Source organism: Thunnus thynnus, chromosome 6 (assembly GCF_963924715.1).
Source record: "Thunnus thynnus chromosome 6, fThuThy2.1, whole genome shotgun sequence".
In the NCBI taxonomy this organism is placed as follows: domain Eukaryota; kingdom Metazoa; phylum Chordata; class Actinopteri; order Scombriformes; family Scombridae; genus Thunnus; species Thunnus thynnus.
Window position 1 is genome coordinate 25,107,925 of NC_089522.1, and position 22,435 is coordinate 25,130,359.

Genomic DNA, 22,435 nt, shown 5'->3' on the forward strand with positions numbered 1-22,435 from the left:
AGATAACTGCAATTTTGGAGGAAGACCTGTAGGTGGTTCTGGGGTGTGTCTCGGATTGAAAGTTAGAAATTGGTTTCATGCAAGGGTGCTCCAGTCATTTAGCTGCACTGAATAGTGGAATTCAGAGGATAATGCAGGCATTAATTGATTTTGGAGCCTGAAATAAAAAGGCTTTCAGGCTCACATGAGACAGAACTCTGCTCATTTGTGCCTTTCGAGGAAGACGGGGGAGTCTCTCCTCCTCTACCCTCCCCTCTTTGGATAGGTCCTGCAGGAGCCTTAAAATGAAAGCTGACATCGGTTGATTGATATGAAGTGAATGGTGACCTTCTAGATTCCACTGTCACTTCATTTATGCATGATACCATCGCTCCTTGACTTTTGGGAAAATTTGGGTGATATTTGAGGATATAGTGCTTAGATTCTTACAATGTCTCCACAGGGAGAAATCATACCTCAATTATATTTAGATGACATTTAATGCCCTCTCAGTGGATTTTCACTTGAATATCCTCCTCACACAAAGCATAAGAAAGCAAAAAAAATGTAACATTTATGTCTGCACTCTATTAAATTGTGAAATTACATTAAGAATCAAACAGACTTAGCGGCTGTTGGCTGTGCAATCTGACACGGCACTTTCAATATCTGCTGTCTACCAAAACAAAACCATCTGTCAAATAGAAGACATACAGTAAGGAATTAAAGAGAAGGGAGACACAGAAAGTACTAGCTCCTCTAGTAGGTTTGATTGCCGCTGCGGGTTTTTTCCCCCTTTTTTTGTTTGACAGAAGTTGGGTTTGAGGGGGAGAAAAGTTCAGCAGCAGAGTGGGGTAACAGTCTGGAGTCTCGGCAGTGGGCCTGGGGTAAGGTCAGCATCATGGAGGCTCAACCACTCTCCGTTCTCCTTGGTTGGGCTATCAGCAGGGGGGAATAGACATCCTGCTGCATAGATGATGAAGAGGACGTGCAGAGTGGACGCCAGAGGTCAGACAGCCAGAGGGCACCAGGAAGTGAACCTGGCCGCTTCCCGCCGCGCCCTGCAGCGCACCGCAATGCATCCGCGCGCGCACACATATACACATTTTTTTTTGTTCAGTTTACTAATGTAGTGCTCCATATTTCCACCAAGCTTCCAACACGTCTTAAAGTCTTGCGAGAAGTTAGAGCCAGAGGGAGGAAGAGATAGGAGAGAGAGGTGTAATGGAATCATTACACAAGACACATCTCTCAAGGGTACAGCAGCAGGAGGTCCCATATGGGCTTTACATCAGCAGGCACACACATATCCACAGCAATAACCACAGGGTCACAATGCTGCCTAATTATGGCTGACAAAGATGGATGTATTTCATCTCAGTCAACTTTATGTACATTTCTCATTCAGTGTCCCTAACACTCCGCACGGTGTAGATCCATTCCCACATAAACTCCTCTCATCAGTCCTCCAGGTTTATCTGGTGCTCGGTTGTGCACCAATCTCTCTGCTTTTCTCTTCTTGAGTCTTTTCTGTTTTTGCTGCTGCTTCCTCCACTATCTCTCCTGTTCTAACACAAGACACGCCGCCGCTGCTGCACAAATGCTCATAGAAATAAATGATGCGGACGCACAGGTGTGTTCACACAAATTCGTTTACAAGCATAAGGGCCTCCTGAGTTCTTAGAGTGTGGGAGGCAATGGCTGACCATAGTAGTTTTTCAAGGCCTAATTATGTTTATTTTGCAAATAATGTCTTTTGCGAAATTATGTTGCAATTTAGAAATATTAATTAAAACATAATAACGTCTTCTCCGTCTCTTGTCGCAGTCACCTGCTGTCCCTCAGAAAGAAATGTGAAGCTACTTGGTCCCTGACAGCAACTGTAGTTAATTTTAATCAATTAACTTTTTTTCTTCTGCTGTAATACTGCAGTTTTATTGGTCTAATCGGAGCTTGCGGTATTGTGCCTGTTTCTGTATTTGGTAATTGCTTTTGCACTTGACTATTTCTTACAGCTTTCTTAAAGCTGACAGACTTTTATTGGTAGAAAGGACCCACAGCACTTGACATGCTGGCTGCTAGATTGGTTAATGAACACTTGTTCTGTCTTAAGAATATACAGGCAGGTGACAAATTAAACAAAATGCCAGCATAAAGTGTCTTAGTAAAGACACCAAAGACTCCAGTACAGCTTCTGTGTGCCTTGGCATAGATTATAATCTCTGGAACTCTGATGGAGGGATGATTCTTCCACAAAGATATTCCCATATTTGGTGTTTCAGTGAGTGAATTGTGGAGAGCTCTGTCCAACACGCTGGTCCTAAATCTCTCATAGGTTTTCAGTTGCATTGAGATCTGGCCACAAAATGATTCGTATCACTGTCATACTCTTCAAACCATTCAGTGACCCCTTGTGCCATATATGGAAACATCTGCATTCGTACTGTTTTCCCCTCATTTATTCTGGTTTTACCTTTAATTTGTCACCCCTCCGTAGAGGCACAGGTGTCTGCGTGTACGTAAATTCAAGCTGGTCTGTTAAAGTAACAGTCCTAAAGACCCCTTCTCTGCAGCTATTCTAACTTACTGTGAAGTCTTCTGCTTGTATGAAAGTATATAGTGCATAGAACTAATATAGTAAACAAAAAGGAGAGTGCTGGTGGAGCAGCTGCTGTGGGTAACATTGATTGTGGGAGCAGAGAGGCGTGCAGCGTTGAGGAGCGAGAGGAGGCTCCCCAGGAGAATGCCTCCTTTTTCAGAACAGTCTTATGACCAGCATGCCAAGCAGAAATGTGAAGAGAGGCATTGACCAACTTCTGGAAAACATCTAAGCTATCCGGGATCAATGCCAAATTGATCCCAAAACTATGTATAATGTAGGGCAGTGGACGGCTTGTCTCACTCTTCCCACCTCCTGTAAGGCAAGAGAGAGCCGGACCTCAGGAGCTGAGGAGGTACATAGTGAGCTAGATGGAGAAAAAGAACAAAATTGCCTGAGGTGTGTTTTAAACATACGGTAAGGCCTTTGTGGTGAAAGTGTACATGTGTGGTGAGCAACTATCCTGGGTGTAATGCATGAGCATGCTTTTTTGTTAACTCGCTCACCGTTCCCTTACAGAACTTTGTTCAGCCATGATGATGCACTTTTTAAAAATCGCTCCGGTACATAAGTTGCCAAAACGCAGGGTGGTTTATGATGGTAGATAAGCTAAAGCACATCAACTATGTTGCTCTCTCACAATGGAGCAACAGAGTGGACACAGTGTGACTTCCTCCCCTCCCTCTCAGCTTGGGCATCCCTAGGAAGCCCCGTGCAGGTCCTAATGAGCAGTGCACTGGAGAGGGCATCTTTTTAACCCAGCACAGGGACTCATAGAACAGCCTCACTCCTCTTCAACAGATGCCAAGTGCAGCTGTCAACAGCTCCATACTCCATCGCTGTTTACTTTCACTTTCTCAGCTCTCTCACTCTCCTCTTATGTCTCTGTTTCTGTATCACCCCTCTCACTTTCTCTCTTTTCCTCTGTCCTGACCATTCGTCTTGATAGCAGATCCACTGCATCCTATTATGAGCCATGCTCAAACAATCTTAAAGGCTAGCTGGAGGTTACAGCTCGCTGGAATAGATTGACTCTACCTCACTACTTTCCCCAGCTTAAAAGAGTAATACGGCCATATGAGATTACATAGATACAGTGTGTGATACATTATTGCTAGTGCATTAAGAATTCATGAAGTATAAACAAAAAAACCCAAAATGATTCAGCAAAGGCGCTTTTGCTTGCAGAATCGAACCGAAGCGCACTTTTTTAATCAACATACCTTCACGCTTCTCCTATTTTAAATGCATTAACCACTGTCATGGGAAAAAAAACTTTAAACTTTGTTCCTACTCTCTCCTTTATGATTATTCTCTCCCTTTTCAGTAACTCTCCCACCCTCTTTCTCCATCCCTTTCTCCAGTGCCCGTCTCTATCTCTTCTATGTCTAATTGCATTTGAATTTTTTCTGGTGTAATCTTGTGATAGCCTGGAGCTTCAGCAAACCTCTCCACCCCCTGAAACCCCTGCCAGTCCATTTGTGCCTGGCCCTGGGCAGGTTAGTTTCCTGGGCTGCCCTGGAGGAAATATCAGATGACCTGGCACTCCACAGTAAAACCCAGGTCATCAGGGAGGGCTCCTTTCACCGTATCCCTCCCTTGGTCCCCTCTCATCCACTTCCTGCTTTCAAGTGCAGGGCAAGGTCAAAGCTTTGAGGACGCATTCCCCAGACTTCACCACAAGGCAGGCTGGAGGCGCTGTGCTCTACTCTGTAACCAGACTTTGCTCCATCTATTCTTTCACATCTTCCTGCTCGCTCATATTCATTTCATTAGCTCAAGCTTTTACTGCAATCAATACTGTTGCTAAAGTTAGGTTTTCTAATACAGCTATTCATTAAATGCCTTTTCATTAGTGTCACTAGAGCACCAGTATAACTGGAATAATACTTTAATGGACAAACACATGCTGTAATTGTTGAATCTTCTTTTTGGGTGATGAAGACTGGTTTTAAATGACTAAGCTCACAAAGAATGAGTCATTACGCTATGTTTGTACATAATGTGTCTAGTAAATTGTGGGTTTTAAAAAAACGAAGATTAAATTCTCAGACAATGATGTAAGTGTTAGTATTTTAATGTAGGGGCGCAGAAGGGAATGTGCTTCAGAGTTTTGTGGAGCTCTGTATTGTTCCCACCTCTCATTTTCTGTCAGCTTAAATGCACTGTGGAAGCAGAAGGAGAGGAGAGACATTATGGATGGTGTTTAGAGACAGGTGTCTGATGCGTCCTGAGATAATGCCAAAAGACTCCTATCTCTCCTTCTAATGGAACAGCGACAGTTGTTTCAAGTGATCAGGTCTGTCATCCAAATGCTGGAGCGTTGGTCCTCTCAACGCCTCTCTTTTCTCCCATAAATCAAAGTTGCTTGTGAGACGGAGAATGAGAGAGAACAGCAAAACAATCTAGCCTCAGGTCATCCCGGGACAGTGTATCTACCGTGGAATATCTCCATCAAACACCGCTGTCATGTTTGACTGTCTTTTGTGCTGTACGAAAAGGTGAAGGTCTAATGAAATCTATCCAATTAGGTCTACAAAGAGTTGCTCCTAGAATAGTCATTTCAACTGATTCTGAGACGATCAAAATGTGGGACAAGTCAAATAGTGTTTATTTTCTGAGAGTTTACTGCTGCTGCTCCCTCCCTTGGTGCAAAGAAGTGAAATGGGATGAATATGTTAGTGTCATTTCCCATTTCAAATAGGTAGACATTTCAAAAGCTGATTCTCTCTGGAGAAAATGTTGTACCTCCAGAGTGAAAATATCATTTGAAAGGCGAGACAGTAAAAGCCAGTCATCTTAAAATGAAAATTTTCTTATGGTGGCTTTCCTTTTCACCTCAGCGGTTATGGGAAAGTGGAAAAAAAAAATGAGATTGAGTGAGACTCAGATAGGAGAAGGTGCGTGGAGGCTATGAGAAAAGAGAACCAGACACGAGACACGCTGATGAGTACAGGAGTGACACCTCCTGAAGAGCATGTTAATACCGTGCCAGGCCGAGACAGGTAACCGGTAATCAGACCCTCTGATTGTAACACGGTAGACAGAAACACACACACACACACAAACATTCGGCTCTCCATCTCCATCAAGTCTGAAACTGCTAGACTGCTCCGTCATGTTTTGGGGTGGCCCCCCTCTCCTAACAGTGTGTCGCAGCTTTTACAGAGTCAAAAGAAACAAATGAGATGGCTGGGTTGCAACAAACAGCTCTGGGTTGTTCTTTCCCCTGGAAAATGAAAGGCCCCCTTTTTTTTTTTTTCAACCACCGTGTCAATTAGAGGAGGTATTGCTCATACTCACTCTCCGGTTCACTGCTAGCTTATGCTGATTGTTATTTATTTAGATCAGCCTTGGAAGGGAATTTGCCTCAATTTAAGCTGTGCAGAATACAGCCCTTACCAGTACAGTGTATTTTCAACAGCACCCGGAGATAAAACCTCAGCAAAGATCATGTCAATGAGGAGGTTAAGGTATAAGGGGGAGGAAGTACAAACAGCCTTGCAGGAGCAGGAATCTGACTTATGAGGTAGAGTGAGGTAGGAGCTGTGTGTACAGAGAGCCTCCTCTTAATATTTCCCCAGCGACGGAGAGCAGGCTAGAGGCGTCGAGGTCAGCAGATAGAGTCCAGAGCCCATTGACAGCTGCTGGTTTGACTGTGATGCACCATCAGTGTTCAGCACACCGCTTGCCCGCTTTCCCCCCCCTCCACCACCCCTCTTGCACTAACCCGCAAGCGTGTTTGCTCAACCTGAACGCATGCTAGCCTCTCATTATGCTGCCCATGCAAACTTTGTCTCTTTGCAGCTGTTTAATGGCTGCACGTCTGTTTTTGTTTGTTTCCTCACCCTAAGATTATTGCACCTTTATGGTTGGTCGGGGGGTTGGAACAATCCCTGGCATCTGTTCAGAGAGGGAGGGGTACGCAAAGAGCCAGAGGTAGAGACTCACTTCTGTTTTTTTTTTTAATTTATTTATTTTTTTTAAATACGAGACCACACGGCCCCCTATTTCATCCTCTGCCACCGAGGCTGTGGCTGTGGCTGGATTTTAAAGACAAGAGTGATGGAAGGGGATGTGTGCTAACAGGCACAGAGGTCACTGAAGGAGCTTCCCGCTGCCGTTTATCCCTCCAAAAATGAACACAGAATAGCAGGGATTAATCGAATCACTGCCGTGTTAGTCTAATTTACTTACAAATGTATGCAGAAAAGTAACTTCACTCTGACCCTGGTAGTAAAGCATTATTTTTTTTCCTTCCCTGTGAACACTATAATTATTGTTGGCACAACTATCATCACATTTGCTCTGTACTTTTTCAGTTCTCCAAAACAAGATTTTTTTTTGCTCACTCCAAGACAGTTTTGCACTGTGGTTACTGCTTTTCTCAGCTTTATTGTTTTTTTTTTAACTTTCTGATAGGCAAAGTTATAAAAGAGAGGAGCAGCCCTGAGCTCCTCTTGACAGCCTCATACCCTTCCTATCTTTTTCTCAATTTGAGACTCCATCTTGTCATGGCTTCACCGCCTCCGGTCGTTATGGCAGAGAACAGGAAGTTAATCAACGCAGCATTATCTTCCAGCCTGCACCTGGAGGCAAGGGTGCCAGTCATTGCTCCCACCCCCTCTCTGTTGGGACCCCTGCCAACCTGGGAACCCCTCACACCGCAGCACCCTGCAGCATCCCTGTGGGCTACCTCCAGTGTGTCGTGTCTCCGTGCCAGGTCACACTTGTGACACAGCCTCGATGAGCCAATGGGCTTGCAGTGGTGCATACTTTATTTTGTGTGCGTGCGTGCAGAGAGGAAAAGAGGAAGGGAAGAATGTCAAAAAGCCAAAAAAAAAACTAAAAAAAAAAAACTATTGGCTTGGTTTATGTGATCGCTGCACTGCCACATATGTCTCATATTTTTTCTGATATAGAGAAAGCTGTTTTTTTTTCAGACATTATTGTCCCATGTGGACAAGCAAAGTATCAACATAAAGCCCTGGAGTCTTTTTTTTTTTTTTGCAAACTCAAGCCTTACAGACCAAACAAGACTATTTGAGCAACATATTCACACTTAAATGTTTGTTGACACGCCAACATGCGGTGAGAAGTACATCCTTAGAAACTGAAAAGATGATATTTTTGTGGAAGATGTCAGCAGGTATATCTTTGTGTCTAGCTCTCTCTAACAGTCTGAGAAGCTGACAAATGTTCTTGCTGAAGAGTGAATTGCTGGCTGTCGCTGGTAATCATTAGGTTGTCTACCAGCATCCAAAGTGCTTTTATTTCTGCCCATTAGTTTGGTGAGAAAATGGCCGGGTATGGTCTAGCGTGTTCCCCCTTTACACTCAGACTGATGCAGTAGGCAGGGCAAGCATGGGAAACATGAAAGTGTTTGAAGTATCTCTATTTATGCCAGTGGCAGTTTGGGCTTTTTTTTTTTTTTTTTTTTTTTTTTTACTTCAGTGTCTATAGCATCTCTTTGTACACAACTGACTCCAAAGGATCTACAGCTTTTTCTGAAGTAGCAGTACACACGCATGTCAATATTGTGAGACTGGCGTGTAATTATTATTCAAAGGTTAAAGAGTGGATTGATCCATAGAGGAGTGTCAAGGGCAGATCAAAGGGATTTGGTGGAGGATCCGGACCAAAAATGTTAAAAGCTGCTCACTCTCAAACACAGTCAAATCTTTCTGAGAGCACCTTGATGTCCTCAGAGGAGAACTTGATCAAAGCTTTCGTAACAAAGATAGTCTCAGAAGATGATCTGACCTCAGCTGCATTTCGCTTCTGTCTTTCACTTTACTTTTACCAGTCTCCATTTACCTGCCTGAGCTCCCCGGCACTGCCCCTGTTTCTGTCTTTCCTGTGTTTATGCTGCTGGTTAGACTGTCTGAATATCAATGAAGCAGTCTCACCGATGTATTACAAACACAAGAGAACAGTGATTAAAGATGACATATCTAAGCCTCACTCCCTTCCTCTCTCCTCTCTTCTCTTTTTCACAGGAGATCGCAGCTTACTTGATAACATTTGAAAAGCATGAAGAATGGCTAACGACATCCCCTAAAACAAGGTAAGACAATTACGCTCCCGTCCTGTTTTTAAACACCAGTTAAGATTCATAGCCCTAAAAGTATCACATTCGGGGGGGAAAACCGAAATTTCCATTCTTAGTTTTGCACATTTTTTTCTTCAAGACCATTTCCCTTATGCACAGCTTGCAACCTCCGTCAAGTTAAATGTAGCCTGTTTAATATTACAGGCTGCTGATGGCTGTTCTGAAAAGTTTACAGTTTTCAGATAAATGGTGGAATATTAAAATTGACAAATAATTGCCTTTTAGCAAGCCAATTAACATAACATGCACTGGTGCAGCATCTGCTTTGAATGGTTTGTTAATGTGTTCCTATCTGTCTGCACATTCACCACTCAACTAATAACACTGTTGGAGCTGGGGGTGTTTGTCTGGGTCAGACATTACACCCACATGTGAAACAAAATGCCAAGAGCTGCAGTGATATTTGAAATACAAAAGGGACGCCGGTGCAGTTAATTTATTTTGTTAATGTATGCAGATACATATAGGGGCAATTTGCAAATGAAGAACACATTCTCCTTGGCTTTTTCAGCAAACTGGAACCCTTGAAATTATGTTAGCTGTGTTTTAAACTAATTTGGTCCGTGGCAGCGTTGGCTGTGATGTCATTATATAAGCTATGTAGTATAATATATAAATGCAATGTGGCTTTGTGATAGCATTCCTCTACGTTTGACAGTAGTGGACAGCCCTTTCCCTTGAGTAGCTTTTGCTGATCTCTCCGTATCGGACAGCTACAGGATGGACACTCTTGTTCTCTTTCGGTCTGTCTTGTCGTTGTCACACTGTCAGACCCCAAAAATCATTTCACCCGCTACAGCAAATACAAGCTGTTCACATAATGTTCCCTTTTCGAACGTTTACATGCTCATGCATTTTGAATCAGCTCAATATGTTAAACCTTTCTTTCTCTTTATCTGCTGGCTGGACTTTGCTTTGCTGGCATTATTAGCAGTCCTCATCCATGTGTAAATGGACCCTGGGCTTACCGACATAGAACCCATTCCTCACGTCCCTCACCCCACCCCTCCTGTCTTCCACTGCCTCGGAGGGACATTGATAATAGTTCTGCATAAAGACACTGCCAATTAGAATACGTTCTCTGGTGTAATTATGGAGCATGGGCCAAAAGAGCACTGAGCTCACCTGTTTTTTATCAAGAGTGTCCCCTCCTCCCCAAGCGTCCTCTCTCCAACTCACCAAAAATTAAACCGGTGTCATGCTTATTTTAATCATGAGATATGGCCTGCATAGTATTAGACTTACCTTTATTACTCTTTCCAGAATGTATAGATGTTGTTATGTTGCTGTAGTATAGTAAATGACATTAAGGAACAAATATAAAAGGATTTAAAAAAAAACAAAACAGACTGTGAAGCGCCACAGCGCTGGTATCCTCCAGCACAACACAGGCCAAAAATGACACTTGTGTGAAATGTGAGAGACTTTTGATCCAGTGACTTTCGAGCCAAACGGTCCTCTGGATGCTCATGGCCACAGTCTGTCACCACTGGCTGTCTCTTATGCAGCGGTCTCAGCTGCCAGTGTGCTCAGGGATTTCAACCCCATGTCATGTCTCAGTGCAGGTGCTGATATCTCAGCAAGCGTGTCACCAGGGAGCAGCCTCTAGTGTACACCTGCAGGTCACCTGACAACACAGCAACACATCCTGTGTTTTAGAGGAGCCATCACTGCAGGACGTGTGATGATGTGTGTATGTGTGTGTGAACTTGTGTATTGAATCTGTGTGATTCAGAGAGGCATGGAGGGAGCAAGGTTGTGAAGTGTTTGTGTTTTCCTAGATGTCAGTGAAAGGGTAGAGCATAGTGATGGATGTTGGGGCAAGGAAAGGTTGGGGGGAGTGAAAGGGTGCAGCGTATATGTGTGATTGATGGGAGCTGATTGATGGCTGGCATCTATATGAAAAGCTTTCTGCTCAAGGTCACGGGTGAAAGGTCAAACTTCGGACACCTGTGGTTAAGTGCTGCCTTATCATTTGTCATCACACATCGTGGGGTGTGTTTGTGGGTGGGTGTGTGCATCTGACTGTGGGTGTGCTGTCTGCATGTCTGTGTGTGGGTTGACCCCTGTGGGGAATAGGCTAAGTAGGCTAATTCTCTCCCTGCCAGCGCCTGTAGACAGGGTCAGTGGGGCATGATGGGAGGCAGAGATAAGCAGCAGGGTCATACACGGAGAGGCACCGCACTGCATGGCTGCACCGCATGCATGTAACAACTCTGACACATGCAGGTCGTAAACATGGGAGTGGGCCACAGCCAGAGCTCAAGGAGCTGACGCCAGCTGTTTGACCAAGGTGACACGCGATGCAGGACATGCCCTGAATAGAGATGGCATCCTGTCAACACACGGAAGATGAGATGAAGTGGACCAATTACATGCATGCACAGATGTATTTCACTACGCTAATGCTCGTGCACATCAGCCAAGCCCCTACAGTAACAGCGGAGTCAGTGCTGTCTTTTGTTTGGGTCTGTTTCTGTTTGTTTATCATTTCAAAATCTGAAGCGTGCCAGGGGAGAGTGGTGGAATACTGAGTGATTGATGTGCCTAGCTGTAGTAATACACATTCCCTTTCAGATAGGAAGTGCAACAGTGCTTAAAATCAATACCAGTGTTCTCCCACTGACTGCTTGAACAGCACTACAGCTAATTCAGGCCGCACCTGTCAGAGCTGGGGAAATCTTTCCCTCTTCGGGCCTTACACTTTAATTTACACCCACAGCCTCGCTGGCTTCCATTTCCATTAAAGGGAGAGCCTGGCATTATGGCTTTAATGAAGGCCGCGGCAAGGCTGTGATTTAAGATGGCCGTTACCCCGCACCTTCGCTCCACAGGAGGGAACACACTTAAAGGGACAATTAGGATTTTCCTCTCCTACATCCTTCCAGATAGCAATAGTCATTCTTTCCTTTTGCCTTTTTAAAGATGTGCCACGTTGCTTCAGCTGATGGGATCTGAGGGTGCCTGTGGGAGGAGAGTGAAAACACAAGCAAAGCACAGAGACATTATGGCTCCAAATCCAGACAATAACATGTGATTTGACCTCATCATAGGCGTTACATTATGCCCCTGTTGAGAGCAGGCATTCTTTATCCATCATAAATGACACAAATGTCTCCTTGAGGGGCTTTTTCAGGGGTGTTTGTATGCTGACAGATGGAGAAACTATTGACTAGAGGGTGTCATAGATTGGTCAGCCCAAAGAGCTAATGGACACCTGTGTGTCGTATAGTGATAGCTCGTTATCCTGAGCATCCTTCAAACGGCACATGAGTGGAACAAACTCACATTATTGTTTCTTTTCTCCACTGTTTGTTTTACAGGACGGTTTAACAACAGCCCTTCTCAAAAACACAACAGGGAGAGTCTCCTCACCAGATCTCTCTGTATGTGTGCGTTTGTCTGTGTAATCTCCTTTCTTGAATAGAATAAAAACATACAGTAGACTTGTTATAGCTACAGCTATAGTGCTGGGCTGTGTCAGCCACAGGCTTTGACTTCTACACAAGTTTGGAACACACACAAATTCACACGTGCTTATATGACCACAGAACACACACTCTTTCACACATACACACACACCCACACATATTGTATATTGAAACTATCAAACAATAAGCACCAGACCTTTGAGGGTCCTGCAGTGACACTGAACTTAGCCGCCCCCACGTCCCAGCGCAATAGCCCTCTCTCCTCCCACATCCACATCCACAGCAGCAGCAGCAGCAGCACTCCAAAATGAAACCAAGTCCCTTTAGACAGCTTCCAAAGACAATGCTTTTATTAAAACCTACAGCAGCGGCGCCACCCCAGAGGCGCGGGCACACCAACAACAGAGTAGAGCAGAACTGAGAGGCAGCCTGAAATCTACTAATGACTGTTTGTTTGCTATTGTGTATGGTGTTTGCTATTGTGTACGGAGCCTGTGAATTTGTGCAGATCTGTGTGACTGTTTGTGTACGTGAGTGTTTGTGTGTGTGTGTGTGTGTGTGTGTGTGTGTGTGTGGGTGTGAGTGAGAGAGAAACAGATACTGTAGAGGGGATTGTGCGTACGCATGTGTGTATACATACGTAATTGTACTCTTGCGTATGCACACGGTATGTCTAAGAGCCTGAGAGAGCATGACTGCGCATTTAAAAAATGCATTGTGGAAAAACATATGCAGGCATTTATGAATGTATTGAGATGGTATGTGTGTCCATAATTGCCAGTGAATCTGTGTGGATGTGATTTGAATTAAATATAGAGTGCTTGTATGTGCTTTGTGTGTCTTTTTTTTTTCTGAGAGAGGTAGTATCTGGGTGAGTCTGCCACCATGAATAAAACCTCCTATGTGTAAACTCTGTTTCTGTCACCAGGTCTGGCACATGGTGTGAGGAATTGCTGGGCATTCTCTCTGTGCGTGTGTGCGTGTGTGTGTGTGTGTGTGTGTGTGTGTGTGTGTGTGTGTGTGAGTGGTGGTGGGGGCTGATGTGTAGGATGTGCCTGAAAAGGGCGTCTAATGCTTTGTGGCACTCGTTGGCTGGCAGAGTTTCAGAGGAGAGTGGAAAAGGACAGGAGCAGCAGGAGAGAGAGATAGGGAAAGAGGGAGAGAGAGAGAGAGAGAGAGGGGAAAGCACAAAGAAAGCAGGACATGCACAGAAACAAAGGCATAAAAAGATAAAGAGGCATTAGATAAGATCTCATTGAAATGAAGGAGGACATATGGCACTGAATCAAGCCAAGAGTTATGAAAAAAGCCAACATGTCAAGTAGATGTGAAGAGACTGCTTGGTGAGGTGAACTAGTGTGATCTCTTTCATCTCTTTGCTCTGCATGTCCTTCTCTTCTGTTGTTTTTTTTATCCCACCTCACCATGACTAAAAGTTTAGTTTGTTGCATAGTGACACTTCTCCCCTGGCTGCCCCATTCTGTCGAGCCCTGGAGGACACTGTCCCACGCCGCCTCCACCTAGTCAACAGCTCTGACAAGGACAGCTATGCCCACCTGGGGCTATGTGGGCTGTGTGAAATAAAGCCCGTGAGGGAAAGCAGAGAGGACAGGAGTGAGGTGAACCCAACGAGTATGAGGTAAGAGTGAATGAAAAAGAGAAAATGAAAAATGGTCATCGAAGGAAGAGTGAATATGATGGAGCGAGAGCAGTTTAGAAAATGGAAACATGTCAATAAGAGAAGCCAACAGACTAGATGGAGATGGGAGGAATAGTGATGGATGGCGTGAGGAGGAGGAAGAGTGAGGGGGGGGTGGGGGGGGGGGAGAGGATTTACGCAAAGAGACGAAAGAGAGGGAGAAAGATGGAATAGAGGGGGATTGAGCTGACAGAGGGCGAGGGAGAGAAAAAAGAGAAAAATAGAGTGGGTAAACAGCAGATAGAGATGGAGGGAGGTGAGCAATGGATTCAACTGACAGATAGAGAAAGGTCCTGTGGTTTTGGGGCATGGGAGGGAGAATGCAAACGGTCAATAGATTACAGCTAGTGCTGGGCCGAGTGCCTGGGCCTCAGACTCCAAGCCAACTTAATAGCGCCTCTTGTTTGTCTGTCCTCTAAAGTAATGCCCAAGCTGAGTCCAGGGAAGAAGCCTGAGCCTGAGGCTAGTGGAAATGGACAGGGGACTAGATATATGTTAGTTCTCATCCCAGCTGCTGTATATTACCCAGGCCAGCTTGCCCACCGGAGACTATTCAATAGAACATAGAACATCATCTAACTTTATCGCCTTTATTCCCTCTACACTCACCAGGACTACTGCTGAAGGCCAGGAAGGGCAGTCCTAGGAATTAATCCTTTTTATTATGTGTCCTTTTTTTGTATGGTAATACACATCGTATCGGTATTGTATTGTACGGCACGTTTTTACCTGTATTGCTGTGTAGCTTTCAAAAAAGAGCACTGAAGTCAAAGATACTTTATTCAGTGATGCTGAGGTTATTCAAGCTGAGGAGTATTTCACAGCACAGATAATGGAAGCTGCTTTAAAAACAAGCAGGCCTAGCTTCGCTCGGTATGTGAATGTGGAAGAGGAGGTGGAGGGGAGGAAGGAGTGCAGCCAGTGGCTTGCCACAGGAGAGAGGGGATAAATAAATAGAGGAGGAAGTTGATGTCAAGCAGGTGTTCAAGGAGAAAGTGTCAGCCAAGCGGGCCGAGATGGGGAGAAGTGCTGCCTCTGCAGCCTGATAATAAAGACTTAATTCAATTAGCACTTCTGCACCGGTGAGCAGCGTGCAGGCTGGCTGTCATGGAGCGGGCCATAGACACAGCAGAGCACACCCTCAGCCACCTAGACACATAGACGACCAGCATTACACCGACCCAGCACTTCACTATGCTCTCGCTTGTTCTCTCTCTCTCTCTCTCTCTCTCACACACACACACACAGAGTACTGTAGACCTAACGTATTATTCACACCTGAGTCACTGTGCAGTCCAGACACTAAAGCCTGCCTACACATCCCTCCTACACACACACACTGACACTCTCAACACACACACACACAGCACCTCATTCCTCACCCTCATTCCTCCCTACAAACTAAACTCTCTTCAGCTCCTCTCCCTTCACCTCCTTGATTTTCTATTTTCAACCCCCCTCTGCTCTCCACCCCCTCTTGTACCATCCTCTTCCACCTCGTCGCTCTGCTCTGTTGGTGCCGAGTGGCCGTATGTTGGCTTGTACAGTGAGGATTGTAACTGCAAGTCCCTATTTTCAGCTTGTCACGCCCTGGTGCCCAGTTGGGTGCTGTCCTGTAGGCATATGGTGTAGCGGATCCCGGATCCTGGCCCTTTAGAAAGCACTAGGGGGCATTTCAGTGAGCAACATCCTCCCATCCCACGCACCACTCCATGGCATGCTCTAGAATCTGGTTGACCACTCTGTGCTTTGGGTGTGGTCCTAAAACATTTTTTCCTGACTGGTCACTTCGCGGTCCCATGGGTGGTACAGTGGCACCTGAGAGCAAAAACACAGTTTTGCTGTTTAAAGAATACACGCAGGAAAGTGGAGGATGGGGAAAAGAAGATCAGGAAGTGGCAGAGGAACAAGAGGAGGAGGAGGAGGAGGAAGAGAAAGGACAGGACACACAGCTTCAGTGATACCGTTTGCTGTTATGTAAAGAGAAGTAGAAAATAGGTCCTGGATGGCTGCCAGAGAGCTGGGTGAATCACCAGCAAAGAACAGGCACGACATGGGCGCACACACAGCACACACACATGCACACACACACACACACACACACACACACACTGGCACACATTCTGTCCCATTTCTTCGCCCCAGCTGAGCTTCACAGTACAGGAAGTACAGCGGATGATGAGTTGCCACGTGGCACCATTCAATGTGTAAAAACGGCAAATGGCAGTACTGACCTCTTGCACCTAATCACCATTTAGCGACTAAGAAAGAATGGCAGCCTTGCTTGCTATGAGTCTGCTATACTATGGCCTGCTTTGTGGATCACACACTAACACACACAGAGCATTCAGGTTCATAGCCCCCTTATTTAGTTGACCTTTAGCCCTCACCCATCTGGTTTGACCACAGTTTGTCTCCATCCTTCACCGTATGTCTTTCTCGCCTATTTAATTTTTTTTTTTTTTTTTGTTACGCTGAAGCTTCTCCCTAAAGAGCACCGGCTCAATTAGCATGAAACACACAGAGTGTCTCTTACGTGTCTTAGTCGAGAAGTTAGTGAGCCTGTTGATTCTGATGAGACATCTTCATTACTACAGAATTGTATTCGACAGAAACCCCAGCCCTCCCATACCTATGCTCCTTTCCTCAGTCAGTACTTTACCCAGGCAAGACCCTTTACTTAAACTGCTTCATTAACGATGGGAGAGGATGGAGTGGGTGGAATGTGGAGGATAGCCATGTATTAATTTTGCATCAGTGAATTAATCAATTCAAATATAAGTCAATTGATAAATTATTCAAATCTTTTTTGTCGTGCACATTTGAGAGGAGTGTGCAGAAGGAAAGGTGAGAACCATTTCAGATTGGATAATTAATATTCATAACTTTTTTAAATGAAGTAAGAAAAATAGCTTTCAATTCAATATCAAGTTTTTTAAACACTGGTATAATTAAGAGTGCTTGAGAGAGACAGTTCCCGTGATGGTACAATTCCACACAATTAAAAGCAAAGGGTTTGATTTCTCCTTTCCTCCTTGTCTCCCCCTCAACTCACTGTAATAGCTACTACCATCCAAATTGTGCTGCCTTTTCATATCCCTGCTTGACTGATAGAACTCCGGAAGAGATAAATAAATAAGAAGATGATGAATTCTCCTTATCCACATCATAAGCACAGATAATTAACAAGCCAGTGCAAAATGCGCACCCTCCACCTGCAACCCACTGCTGCCTTGCTGAGAAGTCTTGTATTTGTTTACTGTATTTTCAGTTTTTCATCATTTCCCAGTGCAGTTCTTCATCTTTATTATTATTTTTTTTTTTTTTTTGGTTTGCTGGAGGGTGGTGCCCGGGAGAGTTATGGAGACAGGTCAGCCAAGATTTAAAGTAGTCCTGTGCCTGACCCAAAGGAAAGCACTGCTGGATACATTAACATGATAGCGATATGATTATGTCGGAATGGACATGAAGGGTTTCAATTATTTACAGGTGATGTGCCCGTTGAATTGGCAATGAAGTGGCTCGTAAATTACCCCCTCTGTCTAATCAAGCCTCCAGCGGAATAATGGAGCAAGTACTACCAAGGTGGATGCTCTCTCTCTCTCTCTCTTTCTCTCTCTTTCTCTCTGTCTTTCTTTCTTCTGTGTTTTAGGAAGGGAGTGGGGGGTTGGCTACTTTCACAGTAGGATGATGACACTCCAAATGACATTGGTTGAAAGGCAAGAAATGTGCCAGTGAGCGCAGGTTTAAAACCTCTCCACTTCATCACTGCTCAGTGCTTTACTGTGCTTTATGTCACCAGACAATGATACAGTGACAGCCAAGCATCAAAATGTGCAGCACCAGCACCTAATGTGCGCCTTGGTTTTGTGCCTGAAAGAGAGAGGGTATGAGACAGACATATAGACACATAGAGAGAGAGAGAGAGAGAGAGACTGAGAACCAGACAGGAAAATACAAGGCTGCTGTAAAGGTTGGCATGGCTGCGCTCCAATCTAGCCTTCCCAATAGTAGCAACGCTTCAGATAAAACACAGCCAGCCACCAGTCGCTGGCTCCTTTCTAGCATCTTCTTCTAAGACCTGTGGTGTGGGATTCTGCTCAGTTTACTGATGACCTCTTTGATTAAAAGAAATCAAATGCCAAAGAGTTTAATAGCCTGTTTTAATGTGTCTCCTGTGAGTGTGTGTGATATCTTGCATATCGTACTGAAATGCAGACTTGGCACGATGCAAACTGCCAGCACTAACCACCAAGGAGAGTAGCCCACCAATAGGTACAGAGCCACCTGCGCTCTTTGTCTCTGTCATAAACAGAGACTACATATTGACCTCAGTGTTTGTGGTGCAGAGATTGTTTTGCACACCAAACCATGTTAACAATCACACAGAGGTTCTCAACTGTGTTGGGTAATAGTCTATTAAACCTATTTTAAGGAAACAAAGACAGGGATTCGCCTTCCCCACCCACCACCATCACAATCCATAATCACCTTAGGCGGTTTACAGTAGAAAAAGGAGAGGGAGAGAAAAGAGAGCTAGAAATGACAGGAAGATGGAGAGGCAAAGGGGAAGTGAGATAAAAGTGAAATGTAATGGAGAGAGAGTACCACCTACCGTTCTGGTGTCTTCTGGCAGAGAGAATCATTTTGAGTGGAAGACAGGGTGGTCTGTTCTCAGCCAGAGCCTTAGCTCTCTTTCTCTTTTACCCTGAAGAAGTGAATCTGGGGTGACTGCACCCACAATTAGGGCATGAGAGGATTAGTGGCGAGTGGGAAGGTGGTTGGGGGCTGTTTTTTGTTTGTGTGCTTACTATTCCCTGCTATGCATTGTGGCTGTGGATCTGCGATTTTTTTTTTTTTTTTTTTTTTTCAATCCCCATGTTTTCAAAAATAGAAACATCACAAACAACATAACAAGCTAATATGCAAGAGGAGAAGAGGGCAAAATAAGAAGTTCAATGTGTGCTGCGCTCCTGTGTGTGTTAGCAGTTTTGTGCATTGCTGCTCTCCAGCTTTCCCTGTCACCACATAACATGTCCTGGGAGCCTGTTTACTCTCTGTTCCCTTCTTAATGCCTTTACAGACGCCAAATCCCCAGCAACCCTTAACATGTCTGAACATCCCCCCATCTTTGCATCTATTTCAATTTCATTTCATTTTCATACTGACAAACACAGAGCTCACAGGGGGAGACTAAGCATTAGGGTTATTATGAGTTTAAAGCACTTAAAAGCTTTTGGCCATCCTGACACTAGGAGATGCAAGGGTCCAGAGGAGCAGGAAGGCATCACGCTCCAGTTTTTAGACAGAAGCAAGTCCCAGATGTGTGTGCTTGAGTGTTTTATAAGTGTGTATGTGTAGGTTTGTGTTCTGTATGCACATATATATGCATGAAGGATTGGTCTGTCTCCAGGAGCCTTGCGTCATGCCTATAGCACTCCTCAGTGTGGCTTGTGGCAGACTGTATTAGCTCACTGCTCCGCAAGTCAAATTCTGTATCATGGCATCTTAGGCTGACTCTTTAGAGCTTTCTCCCTCAGGTCACACATGGAATTTAAGAGCTTTTCTGAGGCAAAGAGGTGTGACTCGCCCTGAGACTCCCCTCATGCTCTTTCTCTGCATCTGTGTCTCCTCTCTCTCTCTCTCTCTCTCTCTCTCTCTCTCTCTTACTTATTCCTCCTCTCTTTATTTCCCCCTGCTTTGCTGCTCCACTCAAGAGTCATGGGGCGCACACTCAGCAGTAAACCAATTTCATTTCGTATGTTTTCACATTTTTTATCCAATCATGGCATGCTCAGAGGTTTCAAAAGCCACATGACACTTTTATTGGGGCCTAATTAAGGATCTCTGATTTAATCCATGTAATTTAATAGAGATCAGTCATGGGTGTAAGGCCCTGGCTCTGTGCATAGGGAAGTGATGTTGTGGCATTGTAACCCCTGCTATCTACTGCAACAGGTCAGGGTAAAAGGGCTTTACATGAGGACTTGAATGAATGTATGGTGTCCACACTCCACCTGTTGGGCGATGGGGGTACAGAGGATGAACGAAGGCTTTCAGGAAATTTAGACTAACGCCCTGTGGCATTTGTACCCAGCTTCTATCAAATGCATAAATGTTTTTTTTAACTGAGAATTCATTTTGAAAGCAAATTTTGATTTAGTTTTAGTCATAGTCTTTTGACCAAAGGCTAAAGTCATATTTTAGTCATCCGAATTGTTTTAATTTTAATTGACTAAATATCATAAGATTTTAGTCGACTACAGTACAAGTACAGCAGATGTAGATACAGTAGATCTACAGTAGATTTAGTCGACTAAAATCTAACCAGTTTACTTAAAGTGTAATGCACAATTTAAAAGTTTCTCTAGAATTTCCAATTAATTTTCTGTATATAAACAGATAGTTCTACAAACTCATTATAGACTCCTGGAGGAAACATCTATTTATTTGTTATTATGAAACATATCTTTATTTATCTTAAAATCAAATACAAGTAAAACTAAGTCTCATATAAAAGCCTTCCTTTTTTGCAAAAGACCATCTCAGACAATAACAAAATAACAACAATGAGCATTAGACCTGCTCTCCCTGAATGATTAGATATACTCTACTGTCTCCATCATTAGAACAAAGTCCTCGTCTTCAGTCGTTGTGACCAGTAATCCTGCGCACCCAATCCATTTCGCTATGCCCTCCTCCTTGGTATATTGTTCGTTAGAGTCACTTTTGTACTTAGAAGCACTTGGAAGAGCTGTTGAAATATTCTGCTGGGGTGCACTAGCTTTATTTGCAGTCAGTGGCCCATCCTTGTCATCGGAGGTCTCCTGTATCTGTGAGGTTGAATAAAGGGGAAAAAAATCAAGTTCTAATTTTTCTCTCTGTCACCCCCTAACCTCCCCTCCCCCTCTCTCACCCATACACAAGTACACCCACATAGCTCCAAGTTGTCTCTATACTACATTTCTGCTCCTTTATCCTGTCATATGTCTAACATTAAGTAACAGTAACGTTAAGTTAACATGACATGCTGGTGTGGTACTCAAAGCGCGATGAAAACATTTCTTCAGATGTGTAGTCTTTAGCATGTCTAAGATTAGCTACTCTCGGTCATTCACTTCTTTAATCAGTACAGGACAGCTGTTTGTGTTTCTTTTAGCTGGTATTGTATTACAAGTTTCGCGAAAATACACCAGCTCAGGTTAGCTAATAAAATAACATTAGCTTGAGAAAAAAAATAATGAAGTGTGCTTACCTTTGCATGAATTTCGGGATGACTCGTCTGCAAATGTTGCTTCAGATTCATCTTGTTTTTAGCAGTGATTATCACTCCATATGGTTTACAAAGGCTTTTGTTTTTACGTGTCATCAAATGTGAAATTTATCCATATGTCTGATCTCTTCCCAACTTATCTCTCCCTAACATTTTCGTCTGGTATTCATTCGTTGACTAAAGTGTCAGTAGATTTTGTCATCATAAATTGTTAAAGAACACGGGCACTCAGGTGGTTTCACTGCCACCAGCAGATCAGTCTGTACCCAAAGCCATACGCTCCGTAATTGCCTCTTGGCTTGCTCATTGTTCTCATTCATTTGCGTCTTTGCATACAAAAAGTGGCTGAAGTACTTTCAATTGTTAGTTTTGTTTTTCAGAGGTGTGTCTACATCATTGAATGATTGGTGCCGGCTGCCTCATTACAATTGTTCACACTTACAGTCAACCCCCGAGACTGTCTGACAAGTTTTAGCTAAGTCTTGGATTGTGATAATTTCAGTTGCTCTCACAGGAGGATTGAAATGCAGTTCTGTGCAGCATTTTCTGAGCCTTCCAGTGAATGACTTGAACAGGAGTGAGAGAGAGAACTGCATGGCATTGTTCTGTCCTTTTCAGTGGCCCTTCACAGCCCTCCAGCCAGCCAGTGTTGTGACGCAGTGTTTAGCAGAGAGAAAGCAGAAGAGCTGAGAACAGCCCGGGTTGGCTGGGGTGAGGGATTGCGTGCTGGGAGGTGTCTAGACGGTCAGGGATAACAGGCCAGACAGAGAGAGGGAAGGAGACTGGCAGGGGAGTCTGGGCCAAAGGGAGGCCATGTAGAGGGCACGGCTGGATGGGCACCTTATCTAAAATCACGTCTAGTCGCTGTGGACTTGAGCTTCTGGACACTAACGGCATTGACAGTTGACAGGGCTTCCTGGCCCAATACACCATCACTCACTCCTGCCTCAGTCAGTGACATCCCTCTTTGTTTCTACCCTGACTATCTGTCACTTGACTCTGTGTTGTGATGCATGTAAAATGCAGCCCAACCACTAAACCAGTCAACCAGCAAATTTTAATTGTTCTATGTATCCACAAGAACTCACATTGTTTCATGAAACCAATGTCTAGCAGTTTTCCGAGATATGCACTCTCTCTCTGAGACATCTTGTCTGGCTCTGCTATGCTAAACTACATAGCTTTCCTCTGTACAATCACAAATTCATGGGATCTCTTGACTCTTATACGAGGTAAGAGTTTTTTCTAGCTGATCTGTGGCAGATGAGGAGAAAAAGTGATGACTAATGTCTCCTATGTGTAGGACTTGGGCTCATCGCTCTACCACTCATTATGCCTGAGC

The 22,435-nt window shown here is 44.3% G+C and overlaps 1 protein-coding gene across 1 annotated transcript in view; it reads left to right on the plus strand.

The window, feature by feature from the left end:
- Positions 1–22,435, plus strand: part of camta1a (calmodulin binding transcription activator 1a) — a 291,574-nt gene that overhangs the window by 123,884 nt on the left and 145,255 nt on the right. The window contains exon 4 of the mRNA XM_067592910.1: positions 8,578–8,645. Within this exon, the coding sequence (XP_067449011.1) occupies positions 8,578–8,645 (68 nt within the window). The remainder of the gene's footprint in view (positions 1–8,577; positions 8,646–22,435) is intronic.